We start from the raw sequence: 15,940 nt of genomic DNA on the forward strand, positions 1-15,940 counted from the left end.
TCTCATCACGAACATCACTCGGTCGTGAACTCGTTATTTCATAGTCCAAATTCAGTTTACAGATATCAACGTCATCGTGGCCGTCGATCGTGTGCACTCCACGGCGACATCTGTACAATCAACGGCTACGATCACGATACCACGTAAAACTGAGTCCACGTAGCACCACTCCCGTTGCAAGAACTCCAGAACCACCACCCCCACGTGTTCCACGGGGCCCCACCACCTCCACCCTCACCCATTCACGCCGCGACACGTGGCAGGAAGTTTCCGCACGATCAAATAAGACCTCCTCTCCATGCAGTAACCAGAAAAGTTCTCCTGCTCCTTCCGAACTCCTCGTCTTCCTCATCCTCTCGATTCCAATCTCTCTCTCTCTCTATCTCTTCCATCAACATCACTCTACGCAAAACCCTAGATCCCTTCGCTTGCACAGAGAAGTTTGCATACGTCGCTTGCTTGCTTGCTTGCTTGCAGAAGTCGTGCGTGATCTCGGGGGTGAAGATGGTTCGCGCCAGCAACTTCGTCGTCGGGCTCCTGAACGCCCTCGTCGTCCTCGTCTCCCTCGCCGCCGTCGGCGCCTCCGTGTACTTCCGCGTCCACGGCAGCCCCACCTCGTGCCAGAAGTCCCTCCAGGACCCGCTCCTCGTCGCCGGCCTCGCCCTGCTCGCCGTCTCCCTCATGGCCGTCGTCGGCGCCTGCTTCGGCGTCAACTGGCTCCTCCGGCTCTACCTGGCGCTCATGCTCGTGCTCATCGTCGCCCTCGTCGCGCTCGCCGCGTTCCTGTTCCTGGTGACGAACAAGGGCGCGGGCCAGGCGGTGTCCGGGCGGGGCTACCGGGAGTACCGGCTGGGGGACTACTCGCACTGGCTGCAGAACCACGTGGCGAGCGGGAAGCGGTGGGACGAGATCAGGGTTGCTTGGCGGAGGGAGACGTCTGCCGGAGCCTCGCGGCTGGCGGCGCCGGCAAGGAGGCGGCGCAGTTCTTCAAGATGAACTGGTCCCCGATCCAGGTGACGTAGATGGAGTTCTTGTCGCGCACGTTGTTCATGTTTACTTCTATTTTTCGGTCTGCATCGAAAATATTAAGGTGGTTTCCGTATATTACGGATCTAAAAAAATACGAAAGTTCTTTCCTTTAATCAAACCTTTTGAGTAATTTTTATAGTAGCGGTTATCGGAGTTCTTTAAAAAATAAGATGTATTCCAGTTTTCTAATTTCCTCAAATTTACTACTTCTCTAGTTATAACTTCATTGTATAAATTTTCGTTTACTACTCTTGAAAATTAATCAGAAAGATCTTTATGTTCATGACATATGATAAAGCTCATTTATTTTATTTTCTTTTCTTTTTTTTTGCATAATTTCTTCAGTTGGGTTGCTGCAAACCGCCGAGCGACTGCGGGTTCGAGTTCAAGAACGCGACCTACTGGACGCTTAGCCCTGGGTCGGGCACGGCGGTGGACGGCGACTGCGCCAAGTGGAGCAACGACCCGAAGATCTTGTGCTACAACTGCAACTCGTGCAAGGCCGGGTTCTTGGCCAGCATCAAGCGGCAATGGAGGGCGCTGCTCGTGTTCAATGTCTGCATCGTCGTGGTCGTCCTCTTCGTCTACAGCGTCGGGTGTTGCGCCGCCAGGAACAACCGGTCGGACGGCTATAAGTTCGGTCGTCGTGGATGTTGCGCGTGAGAGGTTAGACGATTCAGACGGGGCGTACTTTCATCTCGTGTAATGCTTAAAATAGAAGAAACTTCTTAGATATCAGACTTGATACTTAGCATATTTGTAGGGTTGCTTTAGGTGCATTTTGATTTATTTCGATTCTCTGGTTGTTGCATGGGGCATGTATCATTCGGTTAGTGATTTCCTAATTCAATGACACCATATCGAATGTTTAATCTCTCTCTCTCTCTCTCTCTCTCTCTCTCTCTCTCTCTCTCTTTTGGTACGGCATTATTTACTAATACCGCAATTTGATTTGTTACTCAAACGGAATAACTAATATTGATTTGTTACCGTCATCGAACGGATTATTGATGTTGTTTGGTGAAATAATTTGAATATTTCCAATCAATTTTCAATATATTGTCATATTTAACTTGACTAATGAAATAGATTGATCTTCTTAGAATTGTAGTAATTGAGTATTCAGGTTAATAACATTTGTAGATCAATGAGTATATCTAATGCATAGTGGTCAATTATAATATCTTGTCTTGACTTAAGGAATTGTGACATTTGGTGTGTCTATATATCTTTTGATATAGGGGCCCTAGCCATGACTTGGTGAATTGGGACATAATGAGGTCCTTACACGACTTTTAGTATCTCGTGCTAAGTAACTGGCTTGCCTGTAGCATCCATGTTGAAATTGTTCCGTTCATCTGTTTGTCATATGTCTACTTGTGCATAATCGCAAATAGTTACATAAATCAACCTTCTCCTTCAAATCTTGAAATTTCATTTATCGGGCCAATGTTGCACACCCTTTTAACATTTTCAGATTAGCAGGCTGGCATCGAGATCTACCTTTTTCAGGAGTTAATTACATGCGTTGGCCACTTACTTGATTTTCAGCTCTATGATTGCTAAGTTTAATAGTTTATCTATACAATAATAAAAAAAAAAAAATTATTATTGGACCAAACTATTGGGCCTCTAAGCACGCATTTTTTCAACAATGGGCCCAGAGAAGCTCCGGCCTTGAATTCTTCATCACGTTTAAGATCCGAACACAATGTTCTGGAGCAATTAAATTGAAATTAAATTGCCTCTCTTAATAATAAACGAGATGAAAATTGTAAAAATTCACGATACGTATATATGTTATCGTCATTTTCCCTCGAAAACATCAAAAAAAGTTCGGAGTTACTATAGTAAGATTGTAAGATAAGGTTTCTATAGTAAAATCATGATTTTACATCATTCGTACTCTATATAAATAAGAAAATCTTACATATGGTAACAAGGCTGTTTAAATTACAAGATTTCATAGAGACAACATACATGATAGGTCAGTTTTCTTTGTTTTTCGTGCTACCCAATGAGAAATAACGAGTACATTATGCTTACACATGTTGGATATACAAACGATTGTTAACATGTTCCATCATTTGTTCACTAAAGAAAATACATTAATAAATAAGTTCAAAACCCAAGTATTTTTACCCGAGTATAACAAGTTAGGTACTTTCACGAGTATAATTCAGCTCACTATAGACATTTTTCCATAAATTCAACAAACATGAGGGAGACGGAAGTTCTATTGCAACGTGCAGACGTGTACTTTAAGTAAAAATACGAGGATCTTATTAACAGTTACTTGTCTCATTATTAAATTAAAATAATAGACAGATGAATCGTTGCCTTAGAATAATGTGAGCCTGGCACAATTCTCCTATATCTTGCATGTGCTCCTTTTCCTCCTAGCTAGGTTTCTTTATTTCGACCCACTTGACTCGTCAACCTCAAATTCCTTCTTTCACACTACATTCAATTGATTCCATCGAACTTTTATATAACCTTTCCTATCCTAAGCGAGTAACGCAACTAGCCTTTTGAAAAGTTTATGCATATTTAGTGAATTTGACATGAAAAAAACAATGCACGGGACAAGCCTAGTACCTAACTCAAATTCGACAGAATGAAGCGGGGTCTCGGATTTTTCTATTCGTGAAATGAAGATCGAAATTCAGACGAAGATACCATCTCGACAGCCACCTTTGTGCGCTTCTACTTTTAGGTTTTAGGAACTCAGGATAACGAGAGGTAGAGACAGCTTAGAGGGTGATGGTGAAAAGTACTTCTAGAGAATCCGACAAGAAAGGCTCGAAAAAGCTCTGAGGTTGATCTGCAGTCCAACAAGATGCGCGGGCCCTTATTCGGATTTGATTAAGGAAAAATTCAGACAATCAGGGAATATAGCTCATGTTTGATACGTTGCAAAGGTCTAACAAAGACAACACCCGCTAGATGACAACCCTAAAAGAAAAAATTCATCTTCAAGAATATATATTATTTATTTTGAATCCGCGGTGAGGATTCGTCTATTGCTATATCGGTTGGAATAGCTCTAGAGTAATATCATTTTTGTGGGTTTTTCCATGAGAGTTTATTTATTTCGAGGACAAATTCATTATATGAATCATTTATAGTTTTGTCAAGAGTATTGATTTGATCAGGTGTATCTTTTATGACTAAATTTTTTTGAAGTTGGAGTATCGAAGGGTTAACATCTCTCATATTTTTATACTCCATCAAGAATAGAAGGTTGCAACGCTCTTGGGATATTGACCCCATTATCTTCTCCTCTAGGGATCAGACTTAGAGTTTTTGGCCAGTTTGGTTGCCTTTGGCTGCTAGTTGTGCTTGCCGCCTGGGCCTTTCTCTGCTGTTCTTGTTGTAGCCATTTGGCTTTTCTCGCGGCTTCCTTCCACTCATTTAGAGTTTGTTCTTCATGAGTGCAAGTTTTTGAAGCCGTCTCATTTGTACAGTTTGGCTTCCCCATTATATTGCTTACTTTTACCAAAAAAAAAACATCTCTCATATTTGCTTCTATGTTATCTCTGTAACCTATTACTTTCTATGTGAGATTTCATTTAAATTTCAGCACATACCCCACTTACGTGCGGATTACTGTCTTTGCCGACGATATATACTTATCAACTGTAATACTTCATGATTCATTTGGGTAGGCCTGCCTTTTGTAGGAATGTCTCTTTCGGAGAATTCTGGTTCATAGGGTAATTCAGCTATACGTTTCTTTCTTTTCCAGAATACATTGGGTAAAGTAAAACAAAGGTTATTTAATACGCGTGGATGTGCTGATTTTATTTTGTTTTGGACTATCGGTTTGTTTAAATTTCCCACTCTAGTGGGGACTACCGTAACATAGAAGGGACAATTTCCCACTCTAGTCAAATTAAATTAATGTGAGGGAGAGAAAGATGGTGGGGGTGAAGTCAAGAAGCAAACGTGCCTGTTTTGGTCGTATTTAGGCTTTTGAGGTGTGAGTTTTTGTCTGCTGGCTGTTGGATGTATTGCACCAGGGACATTAAGTCTGATTTACAGAGAGGGTTTAGTGCTTAAATTAATTCCCTGAGTGGTTTGCTGAGCCGACCTTATAATCCCTTTGGATCTTTCTGCAGTAGACTTGTGTCCATTGCAAGCTGATCTATAAACCTTGGCAAATTCTTCTTCCCAGATTCCTTATTTGGCCTTTAACTGTAACGTACTGTAACGTGGTGTACTGCTTTGGACTCGTGTTCATCAGAGGCGGATACATTAAGAATGCTTCCGGCATGTGCATCCTAAATCATCATGTGGCGTAGAATTCCATATGCGATCTGCAAGATGTGTGACTAAGCAGTCGAGGACCGCCTGTCTTTAGTACTCCGGGAGTACATAAAAATGGGCCACTCAAGACTAGGGTTGAAAATTGAAACAGTTCCTCTTGGAAATTTGGTTTCATGAGATATATTTGACCTATTGTCAGACGGTACCAGGCCAAGAAGAAGAGATTCTTACATAGACTTCAGCAGACTTTAATGCTCACTAAAATGTGTGTCGTACATGTTTTTTCTGTACTATCCATGATCTGTCGGGTCTACCACGTCAACCGTGGATGAAGACCGTGTTAAGAACTTCGTAGAGAAGTCACTTTTGCCTACTGTGCAGATGGTTGAACTTGCTTAAAGTTTGAAGTGGAACTAAGAACCTAAGTCAAATTTATAGGAGTGAAACTCTGAACAGCACGCACAAGTGAAATGAACTTTTGTAGCTGAAAACATGTCTCTTGGCAATAGAACCTTGAGATCACCTCAAGGACGAGGCCCAGAATGAATGACCCTCACATTTCAGCTGGAACGTGTTAATAAAACTAGATTTCGTCCATTGAGGAGAAGTCTTCTTAACAAAAAAGTCTTATGCATTAAGTCGCACTAAAGACATGTCGTAACTAACCAATCACTTTGCTAGCATGACATATATTACATCCAATTTTAAGTTTGAATTTTTGAACTCTCGATTTCTCAATGGCCATCTTATTGATGCGTCATTGCCACATGACATTATTGCTGCACAAAACACCCCCTCTTTCTACAAAACAAGAATGGCAATGTCTATAGAGCATTTTGGACAAAGCACACTTATCCAGCAAATTTGCCTGTCTTTCATTTTGTCTTTAACCTACTCCGCCAGGTAAGCCTTCCCCATTCATAAAAGTACAAAAGGATACATTATGAGCATGGTGCTAATCAGTGACTAAATGCACCATGGATTGTGGTCCTCCAGATTACAGACAATCCATGATGAACAGGACTTATCAATGAAACACCAGCATTTTTCTCCACAGTTGTTACCACTACCAACCTACCACTCCCTTGGAAATCTGAATATAATCTTGACACCTTCATAGGAATCTCTTGCTCTGTCCCTGAGCTAAAGCTGCAATTTTTTGTGACGTTATTATTCTTGTTTTTACATGGAAACAAACCCCAATCAGACAAATAAACTTCTCCCATAATTATTCCTGTCATCATTCTCGTTGGTCTTGTTCTCACTACCACTACAGTACAAGCGTATTCCTCTCCCATTCTCTTCCTCTTTTTGCTATGGACCAACCCTCGTCATGCGTGACGTTCCCAGAAATCCCATCCAAAAGCTCATCCGGTGGCACTTCAACGTCTGTCGAAAGAGCGAGGGATTCTGGCCAAGGAGGAGAGAACACCATAGCCATGAGGAAGAACATCAAGAGAAGAGCGAAGGGCGATGATGCAATGAGAAGGTTTCTCGGGGTGAGACAAAGGCCTTCGGGAAGATGGGTCGCCGAGATCAAGGACTCCACGCTGAAGCTGAGGCTGTGGCTGGGCACTTTCAATAGTGCCGAGGAAGCCGCCTTGGCTTACGACAGCGCGGCCTGGCTTCTCCGAGGGAGGAACGCGAAGACGAACTTCCCGTGCCACCAGCTGATCGGTAATCACCCCGAGGTGAACTGCAGCTTCGTAGGGCAGCATCCGAAAGTCGACCAGATTCTCCAGCATGCAAATATGAAGCAGCAACAAGCAAGATCGTCGTCGTCATCAGTTCTCAACTCTTTTCTCAATCATCCATGGCCGGATCGGAACAGGAGGAGTGCAGGTGGTTCGAAGGATGTCAATACCCTCGTCCAAGAAACGATAGTTTGCTCCCCGGCCTCACCAAAAGAAGGTTCGGACCGTTGTGGCATACAAGAAAACGAGCCCCGTGGGCTCTCCTTATTTGGTAGTTCTAAGGTTTATTCCTCAGTGTTTGTGGCTCCTTCTTTTAGTTCTTCGACGCATCAAGACGAAAGAGGACAATACGATTTTCAAGAGGCTTAGTAAACCGATAATCTAAGCTCATGGTGAACACTGTTTCGCAATTGTCGTAAGTATATTAAGCTTCGCCTGCTGGTCTGGCGTTTTCATCAGTTGTTTGGTAACTCCAATAATGTCTCCAACGATGTGTATGCTCTCTCTGATTGTAGCGATCGTATGATATGAAGTTGCTGTTAGCTTCTACGCCTCTTGTTCAAAAGAAATGCAGAAGAAGAAGAAAAATATGTTTACCTGCTATGTGTATTCTCTCGGCTTTGATCATGATCAGGACGTGAAAAGCTTATCTCGATTCAAACTCGACCTGAGCTGAGATCCAAATACGGGGTGTAATTTTGAAGTCTCAAATCGGGGGATACTCGATTTAGATTTGGAGGACTTAGCTTCCATGTTTTGTCATGGTTTTTCCAGGCGATAAGGAACGTTTCACTGGTTAATCCTGAGCATCTAGATGACACAGAAGACAAAGGACAGGCGGATGCTCGGTAAAATAGCTTTGCCATGAATACTATTCTCTAGGTTTGAGCTGAACACCATTTAAGGATGCAACATCTATTTGTCTAACTAGATCGGTCCAAGACGAAATCTCTCGTTGATGAAAGGCTAATATCACAGCATAATAATGAAAAGGCAGCTTAGCGTATCCGTGCAAACCGGTCATTCAGATTTCGCGTGAAGAGACTGATTCCAAGTGGCTATGGGGAAAGATGTGGATGGCTAAGAGGACTATTATCTAGTGTCCGAAAACATGATGGTAGTCGGTCCGCCGCCGTGGTTGCTGATTCACCGTGATGAAATTCATCTAGGGTGCTCAACCGAGCTCATTTTCAGACAAACTCAAGGCCTGCACATGAGAAAGAAAGCGTGCTAAACCTGAGCTTTTCTGGACCTACACCTATATTTTGAGTCCCATGTCTCCTCCAAAATGTCACATAAGAAAGAAAGCGTCCTAAACCTGCGCTTTTTTTTCTGGACCTACACCTCTATTCGAGTCCCATGTCTCCTCCAAAATCTCACGGTAAACCTCTCTACTTCACATATCCTCGGACTACAGGTCCGGCCACGGCCCCGATGTGAGCATACGGATATGTTGCACAATCTTGCCCGCGAGAGAAGAGGCAGGGCAAGGTTTTCATTAATAAGTACGCCGATCATCGATCGGAAGGTTGGCAAAACATGAAGCCCGGATCAAATTAGTAGAGTCCTTGATAATTGATACCCACATGTCTAGAATCGTTAGACGTGAGATTCGATCCCGAGTCACGTCCCTGCCCTCCCCCAGCCACACTGGCAGCCAGGGCATCGCCCGAGCACGTCGTCTCAAGCCGGACCACCATCAGCCGACCTCATGGATCTCACGTTTATCAAACAGTTCAAAGTCTTCCCTGGGTTCATGAATACGAGCTAACTTGCACAAACCCTTCAGATGATCGTGCGCGCAACAAACCATTCAGATGATCGTGCGCGCAACGATCATTCGAGTGGAATTTATCAATCAAATAGCCATTGCCACCATCATCACCAATTTCGTCGCCACCCCCAAAACTTGGCTGCGAAAATTCCCTCTCTTGATCATAGCACAGCCTTTCCACGTTTTGTTTTTATCGCGAAAAAGCCATTGGGGCCCCAAGATTGATGGAGCACATCTGATGGCGACAGGGTTACTAAACTCGCTGTCCTTAACGAAACGAACAATGCGTCCTAATCCGTCCCCCCACGAAAGCTAAATCAGAACTTAGCTCCAAGTTGACAGGCAACTAGAATTTAACGTGTCAAACTCCTTGGAACAGTGTCCACTATCTGAAGCCAATAATTTCAACCTCACCATCATTGGGCAATGCACTAGACATCTTGAAATCATATTGGGAAACACTTCATTTAGGATAAAGACGCGTGGCAAAGTTATTGTCTTCTCGAAGGACAAGCGATAAACGGCATGAATCAGCCCAGTTGATGACGACAAGCGATTCGTTTTCTCCAGACGAAACTGAAGGACCTGTATAATACAAACTGTGCGCTCGAACCGGGGAGGAAAAACAACGAAGGAGAGTGTTCAAACGGCAGATGGGGCAGCTGCTTTAAGGCTGCCGACCTGACGGCAGCTTCAAGGCTGAAGCCGGGCAGCATCATGAAGGGCAGCAGAGGGAGGAGAGAGACAGAGAGAAAGGAAGCGAAAAAAGATACATATAACGAAAAGAAGCGCGAAACTTAAACTAGAAAAACGTACTACTATAGGCAAAAGGTGCCTTGTAGCTGACAAATACACAGTGAATGCAAGAGCATCACCAGTTGCAGCATTACAACTACAGAATTAGACATCAGCAATTATGGCTGAGCATAAACATTTTAAGACGGCAAAAGCAGAATGAAAACCAACCGAAAAGGAAAAGAAAGAGAGAGAGAGAGAGAGTATCCTCAACCTGCAGATGTCATCCTAGATTCTTCCACAAACCCAATTTCCCCATATTGGTGATTCCTCAGACGGTGTACACAAAGGAATCTTTCCTCACAAATCTTTTTCATCCTTTCCAAACTATCTTCATACGCAGAACATGATGCCAGATTCCAAAAGTGCTTCCTTCAATGTTTCGGATTCTCTCTCCCAAGTTGTAGTCCACAAGCTGTTGCTTTCCTCACTTTGAAGCAGTAGATTGTCCCACTGCTGGAACTTCATTCAAAGATGGTCCCCTTGGGGTGCCAACTGGAACCAAGGAACCACTTTTCTACCACCCGATCAAGAAAATGACACATTCATGGGAACCACTTTCATCCAAAAACTCAACAACGGGCAACCATGGGAAGACTACATGGTACATTGCATATAGCCAGTATCACACTTCCACTCAGAAACATAGGAACAGAGTAGAAAAAAATTAAAAACCTAATGACTTCCCGAAACTCGAACCACGCATGACCATGTAGAAACTTCTGGATAAATCACTCTCTGGAGTACTTACGTAAAAAGGTGCAGAAGCAATAACAAGCTTGAGCTTGCAAATAATCCAATGCGTCAACACAAAGGACACAACTTTCGGCCAAAAGGTGCAAAGAAAATTATGAAGAAGAATCAAGGTACAACTCACTTTGAGGAAGGCATCTAGAAAGATAAGCTAACCGAATTGTTGAATGTATGCAGGCTTGTAATAAAGATAATGACCATTTTACAAATGTTATCAAACTTGTACTTGAAAAAATAAAACCACAAGTACCCACAAATTTCGACATATTTTCACATTAGAGAACCTTCATCGGAAAATATTCCAAGAAACTGGGACTGAGAGGAAGAACCAGAAATGAACTGAAATGATGATGACGATGAAACACGAGAGGAGAAATCAACTCCGGACATTCAATTGACAATTGTCTACTCCACACTTTGGCAGCCATAGTAATTCTTCAAAGCAGATCAATTGACGCAGAGAAATCTATACCTAAGCCAACAAGATGTTAACTTTATATGGTCAAATGAGTCTCGACAACAAATCACAGCTCCAACAGTTGCAAGCATACTGAAATCACCACAACAGCTGCAGAAAATCCTTCTAGAAAGCAGCCATTTTCGAATGATCCACACTATCATTCTCTCTGTTTTTTCTTTTACAAATCACAGCATACTTCTATCTTAGATCAAGCAAAGTTTTTCCTTTCTCAGAAATACGACAGTAAGCCAAGCGAAAACGGAAGCTGATAATTCGCCTCATTAAAGCATTAAAAAAAAAAAAAAAAAAAACTTAATCAAGCCAGGAGCGCCAACAAGAACCTCGTTCAGTTCTGAAAAACCAAGGAAACAAAACAAGAACCATAACCCACTTTCTTCCCTCGCTCGTTGCTCCGTTCGAAGAGATTTCCTCAGACAAGAAAATCAACTGCCTCCAGGGTCACCTTCCATCAAAGAAAACAAAATGTCCCAAAGGGTTCCCAGAAAATCTCCCATCCGTTGGACCCCTTTTTCCAAACCACTCGCCCCTGTTCCACATCTCAAGATTTCATCCAGCCGAAAAGATCGAAACCAAGAAAGCAAAAAAAAAAAAAAAAAAAAAAAAAGCAAAACGCACCCAAGACAAAAGAGAGGAGCGAGCGCTGGATGCAGAGGTTTATCGACCGATTCATGCGTCTTGTCCATTCGAACCAACAAAATTCCCCAGGAAGAGATCGATGAACCGCTGCCTCCAGTGACTTCACCCCCACCGCCCCCGCAACGCCATTAACAAAAGTAAAAAAAGGGCTCCCTCAACAAGTCAAACCACGAAGAACCCAGAAATCAACCCGAGGAACACGATATTCAGGAAGAAGATGACCGGAAAAAGAACGCAGATCCGGACGACCGGAGCCCATCGCATTCGCACAAAAAGCTCCCGACCCATGCACAGTAGTAGTACCCAAGGAGGAGAAATGCACACGACGATAGGTACAGAGAAAACGGGTAGCGACGGATTTTGAAGGGCCGAACCCCAAGATTCTGTTGCGTCGCCGCCGCCGCCGCCGCACGGCGCTCCGCCTCCGCCTCCGCCTCTCTCTCTCTCTCTCTCTCTCTGACATGGCCTGTTGCAAATGGTGGAAGTAGATATTTAGAGAGGGCAGATTTCTGCCCTTAGCAAAATTGCACAAATTTTTCTCCTCTTTTTTTCTTTTTGATAACTCCACCAATGATCCTGACATTTTATAAGGAAAATTTACCAAAAATTCCTCATATGGATTACCCATAACCCTAAGTTAATGTTGACTAAAGGAAAATAAAATAAAATCCAACATGGCAATTTTTTATTATTTATCGAAGACCTCTGGCGGCGATAAAAAAGAAAAGAAAAGGAAAGAAAGTCTGTAATTTTAAAAGGGAGAAAGATAGAAGCTAGAGAGAGGAAAATACAGAATATTCTTAATTACACTGATTGGATGAGCTTCATAAATTAATCATGCTAAACTAAAGTATTAGATGTGATTGTGCTACTTGCAAGATAAATATTGCGTGCACGTTAAATGACCACAGGTTACAAGATCGAAACACCATATGGACTGAATAAATTAATGGGACACATTATTTTAATGTTGGTTTGTAATTATAGCATCATTCGATATGTCATATTATCTAATTCAATTTTAATATTCTTAAAATTGCCCCAATTGGAATAATCAAGTGGAGAGGAGACTCATGGATAATATACCATCATTGATGCGCTATGAATCAATTCCGTCGCATTGTAGGTCAACATAAAATTATGTTCTATTTGTTTGTGAAATTGGATAATCTAAAAAACATTTTTCTTAAAATCAATCACATATCGCTTATAAAAAGAATGAACGAAAAATATTCTCTCTTCCATAAAATTATCTAATCAAAATTGCACTTGTTAATGAAAAAAAATATGTACATTAAATTAATTATTTGAGCAGTCACTTTTAGAAAAATATTTTTAATTTATTCATTTTTTATGAAAGAATAATAATAATTTTCTCTTGATGGAGATAAATTTCATATAAGATGGTGGAAAAAAAATTGAAAAGAGCAAGTAATAACTTCTTAAAGTGCTGGTCAATTGGTTATATGCCTAAGTTAAAAGTAATGAATTTTGTGCTCAAATTTCAACGTTATCGATCAATAGTAATTTTGGTCATAAATCAATAGTAATTTTCGAGAAGTGCGGAGTTAGTCGATTTCCAAACATTTGGATTTCTTTGTCTCAAAAATAAAATAAAATAAAATAAGGCTTTTTGCGTGGCTGGGGGCTGCATTGACACGTGTTTGGTCCCTAGGCTGCCACTGATGGTGCCAAACTCCTCTTACAATGAATGTAGACAAAGCAATATAATTTTGATCGCCAAAAATTGTTTTAAATAATTATATCTTATGAACAGGTGAAATGTGCTTTTATATAAAAACTTAATCTCTAGTAAATGATATAAAGAACGCGTAAATTTGAAATTTATTATTTTTGCCATAGGGCTCTCGCTAATTTCATCTTTAAAACTCTGATTCCCCATTTCCCATTGATGTATGTATATGCATATGTATGTAATACTAGTATTTCAATATATACTCAATTTCATTTTTATGAGCTTATTTTTATTGTTTCAGTTTTGCAAACTATCTATCATCAATACTTTCAACTCCTTTTCGTGGGACACAGGCACATATGCTCGGCCGATGTTGATTTAAAGCGGTTTGCATGTAATTTATAGATTTGAACACGAGACTTCGAGTTCTCAAGTTGCAAATTTCCTGATGCCTCGACCAATTACGCAATATTTCCAATCTTTTGACCCATTTTATGTTTAATTGTGAACCGTCAAACTATTTTCTCTATTACAGACATGTGATAAATATCATAAAATTGCATTTATGGTTTTTTTAATATTACTTGAAAATAAATGATTTGAAAAATATTTTTCTTAAAAATCATCGCTTGTAACGCTTGAATTAATTAGACAAATAAAAATATTTCCATTACCAACAACAATTTATTTAAAAAAATTTGTACATCTTATGTTCACTTTTCCAAGTGATCATTTTTACGAAAATATTTTCCGATTCATTCATTTTTCGTAAAAAAAAAAAATCTAGCTTTAGAGTGTGTTTGTTTGACGAAAAACTCAAGATTTAAAAGATGATTGGTTACGTAGCTTAGAAATATTAATCAATGAGAAAAATTTTCATTATTGACAAGAATTTATACCTAACTATTTTCGTGAATGCCAAAAATGTTTTTTATTCATTTATTTTTGTAATCAATGTAAGTACTTACTTTTCTGAAAATATTTTTAAAATTTTAAAATTTTTCATGAAACAAAAACACCCATAATCGAAAGTCCATTGACCTTATCCATAAATTCTCTCACTTTTGATACATCTAGCACCTCACATTCATCCAGCCCTTAGATTTCACCCACCACCAACATTGCCAATGGCTGGTCCCCCATGGACAAGACACTCCAAAGTCCCAAGATGCCCAGATTCTCCGCTCCATGCCAAAAGTCCAACACGTCCATGAACTGTCCATGAAGATGCTCTCAGACAACATTAAAATTGAACAAATGTGGACACTTTCCTCGAACCTGCCTAAGTCCAGAAAATCCCTGAGCTTTCATGTCACAAAATTTTTAATCACCGACGCGCTATTTCTGTTATAAATGTCCATGCCACTAGGACCAAGATGAACCTCAAATCCATAACCAACCTCAACACCCCTTCCCTCCCTCCATTGCCTCATATACCAAGATCCACTCCTTCCCCCTCCTCCTCTCCTCTCCTCCGCCACCGCTGCCGCCGCCACCGTCGCCGCCTCCTAAGAAGAAGAACCCGTGTTTTCATTTTCGCATTCGCTCCCGGCCTTCCTGTCGAGGAAGCCGGTCGATTCGGTGTCGCGGGACATCGTGGGCGACGTTTTGAATCTCTTTGGTCATGGCGGCCTCGCTGAGCCAGCTGCGGGACATATTTGCCCGGTTCGACATGGACGCCGACGGCAGCCTGACGATCCTGGAGCTCGCGGCGCTCCTCCGCTCGCTCGGGCTCAAGCCGTCGGGGGACCAGGTCCACGTCCTGCTCGGCAACATGGACGCCAATGGCAATGGCCTCGTCGAGTTCGATGAGCTGGCGAGCGTGATACTGCCGGACATGAACGAGGACGCCCTGATCAACCAGGAGCAGCTCCTGGAGGTGTTCCGTTCCTTCGACCGCGACGGCAATGGGTACATCACTGCGGCGGAGCTCGCTGGGGCGATGGCCAAGATGGGCCAGCCGCTGACGTACAAGGAGCTCAGGGACATGATCAAGGAGGCCGACGCGGACGGGGATGGCGTGATCAGCTTTAACGAGTTTGCTACCGTAATGGCGAAGTCGGCATCCGACATTTTCGGCAAATCCTTTTCGTAATGTAGATGGTCCTTCCACTGGTAATATGGTGACCTTTTGGCAAGCAAGAACGACATATGGTCATCCACATTGTAGAGACTTTGTGCAGATTCGTGGCCTCTCTGCAAAACCGATGTTGATTAGATGGTTAGAGTTCAAGAAAGCTGAGTTCTTTCTTGCTTCGCGATGCGCACCATTCATGCGCACAAGGCGAGAACCCGAGAACTCGGGTCGACCTTGACTGTTGATTAATTCTTTTATATGTAGATAAGATCTGTCAGCTGACAATTCGTTTCCTAGATCTATTGATTTCTGGAGTTTCTCCTTCTGTGCAAGTCCTGATCTTGTGTGTGAATTTGCTCGTTGTACTGCAATTTCACTCCAAACCACCCTTTGTTTTTTATTGCTTTTTGCTTTCGGACAGGAGAAGGTGAGTTGTCTTATGTAATTTTTAAACGTTTGTGATGGTGAGTGTTGACCGAGGATGGAGACAGGTTTGGCTGTGACCATGTGCTTCTTAAGGTCACTGCATGATTTTCAACTCAAAGCTCTGTCTCATGGTTGGCAAGAGCAGTTCATACCTGCGCTGTCGCCATACGTCATTTTAATCCGAAGGGCGCGAATTGTCAGAGTTTGCACTCATTGTAGAGTTGTAGTTATAGTCGTACCAGCTGAGAGGAGTGCTGCATAGCATACTGATCGACCCGTTTTGCATCTTGAATGTATTCGGACCTTTGAC

At 42.0% G+C, this 15,940-nt stretch overlaps 3 protein-coding genes and 1 long non-coding RNA gene across 4 annotated transcripts; 3 read left to right on the top strand and 1 right to left on the bottom strand.

The window, feature by feature from the left end:
• The first annotated feature begins 504 nt into the window (after positions 1–504).
• Positions 505–1,692, top strand: LOC104434382 (tetraspanin-11). The gene is made up of 2 exons (XM_039306736.1): positions 505–966; positions 1,375–1,692. The coding sequence occupies exons 1-2, from the start codon at positions 505–507 to the stop codon at positions 1,690–1,692; spliced, it is 780 nt and encodes a 259-aa protein (XP_039162670.1).
• Positions 1,693–6,302: 4,610 nt separating this feature from the next.
• Positions 6,303–7,575, top strand: LOC104421217 (ethylene-responsive transcription factor CRF4). Its single transcript, XM_010033103.3, has one exon. The coding sequence runs from the start codon at positions 6,615–6,617 to the stop codon at positions 7,359–7,361; it is 747 nt and encodes a 248-aa protein (XP_010031405.2). The 5' UTR covers positions 6,303–6,614; the 3' UTR covers positions 7,362–7,575.
• Positions 7,576–9,536: 1,961 nt separating this feature from the next.
• On the bottom strand, positions 9,537–11,959 carry LOC104421227. The gene is made up of 2 exons (XR_720951.3): positions 11,411–11,959; positions 9,537–11,321 (listed from the first exon to the last, which is right to left on the bottom strand). It is a non-coding gene; the product is annotated as an uncharacterized LOC104421227 (long non-coding RNA).
• Positions 11,960–14,503: 2,544 nt separating this feature from the next.
• Positions 14,504–15,649, top strand: LOC104421232 (probable calcium-binding protein CML15). The gene has a single exon (XM_010033122.3). It carries the CDS (start codon positions 14,752–14,754, stop codon positions 15,220–15,222), a length of 471 nt encoding a protein of 156 aa, XP_010031424.2. The 5' UTR covers positions 14,504–14,751; the 3' UTR covers positions 15,223–15,649.
• The last annotated feature ends 291 nt before the right edge of the window (positions 15,650–15,940 follow it).

This window comes from Eucalyptus grandis, chromosome 2 (assembly GCF_016545825.1).
Source record: "Eucalyptus grandis isolate ANBG69807.140 chromosome 2, ASM1654582v1, whole genome shotgun sequence".
In the NCBI taxonomy this organism is placed as follows: Eukaryota; Viridiplantae; Streptophyta; class Magnoliopsida; order Myrtales; family Myrtaceae; genus Eucalyptus; species Eucalyptus grandis.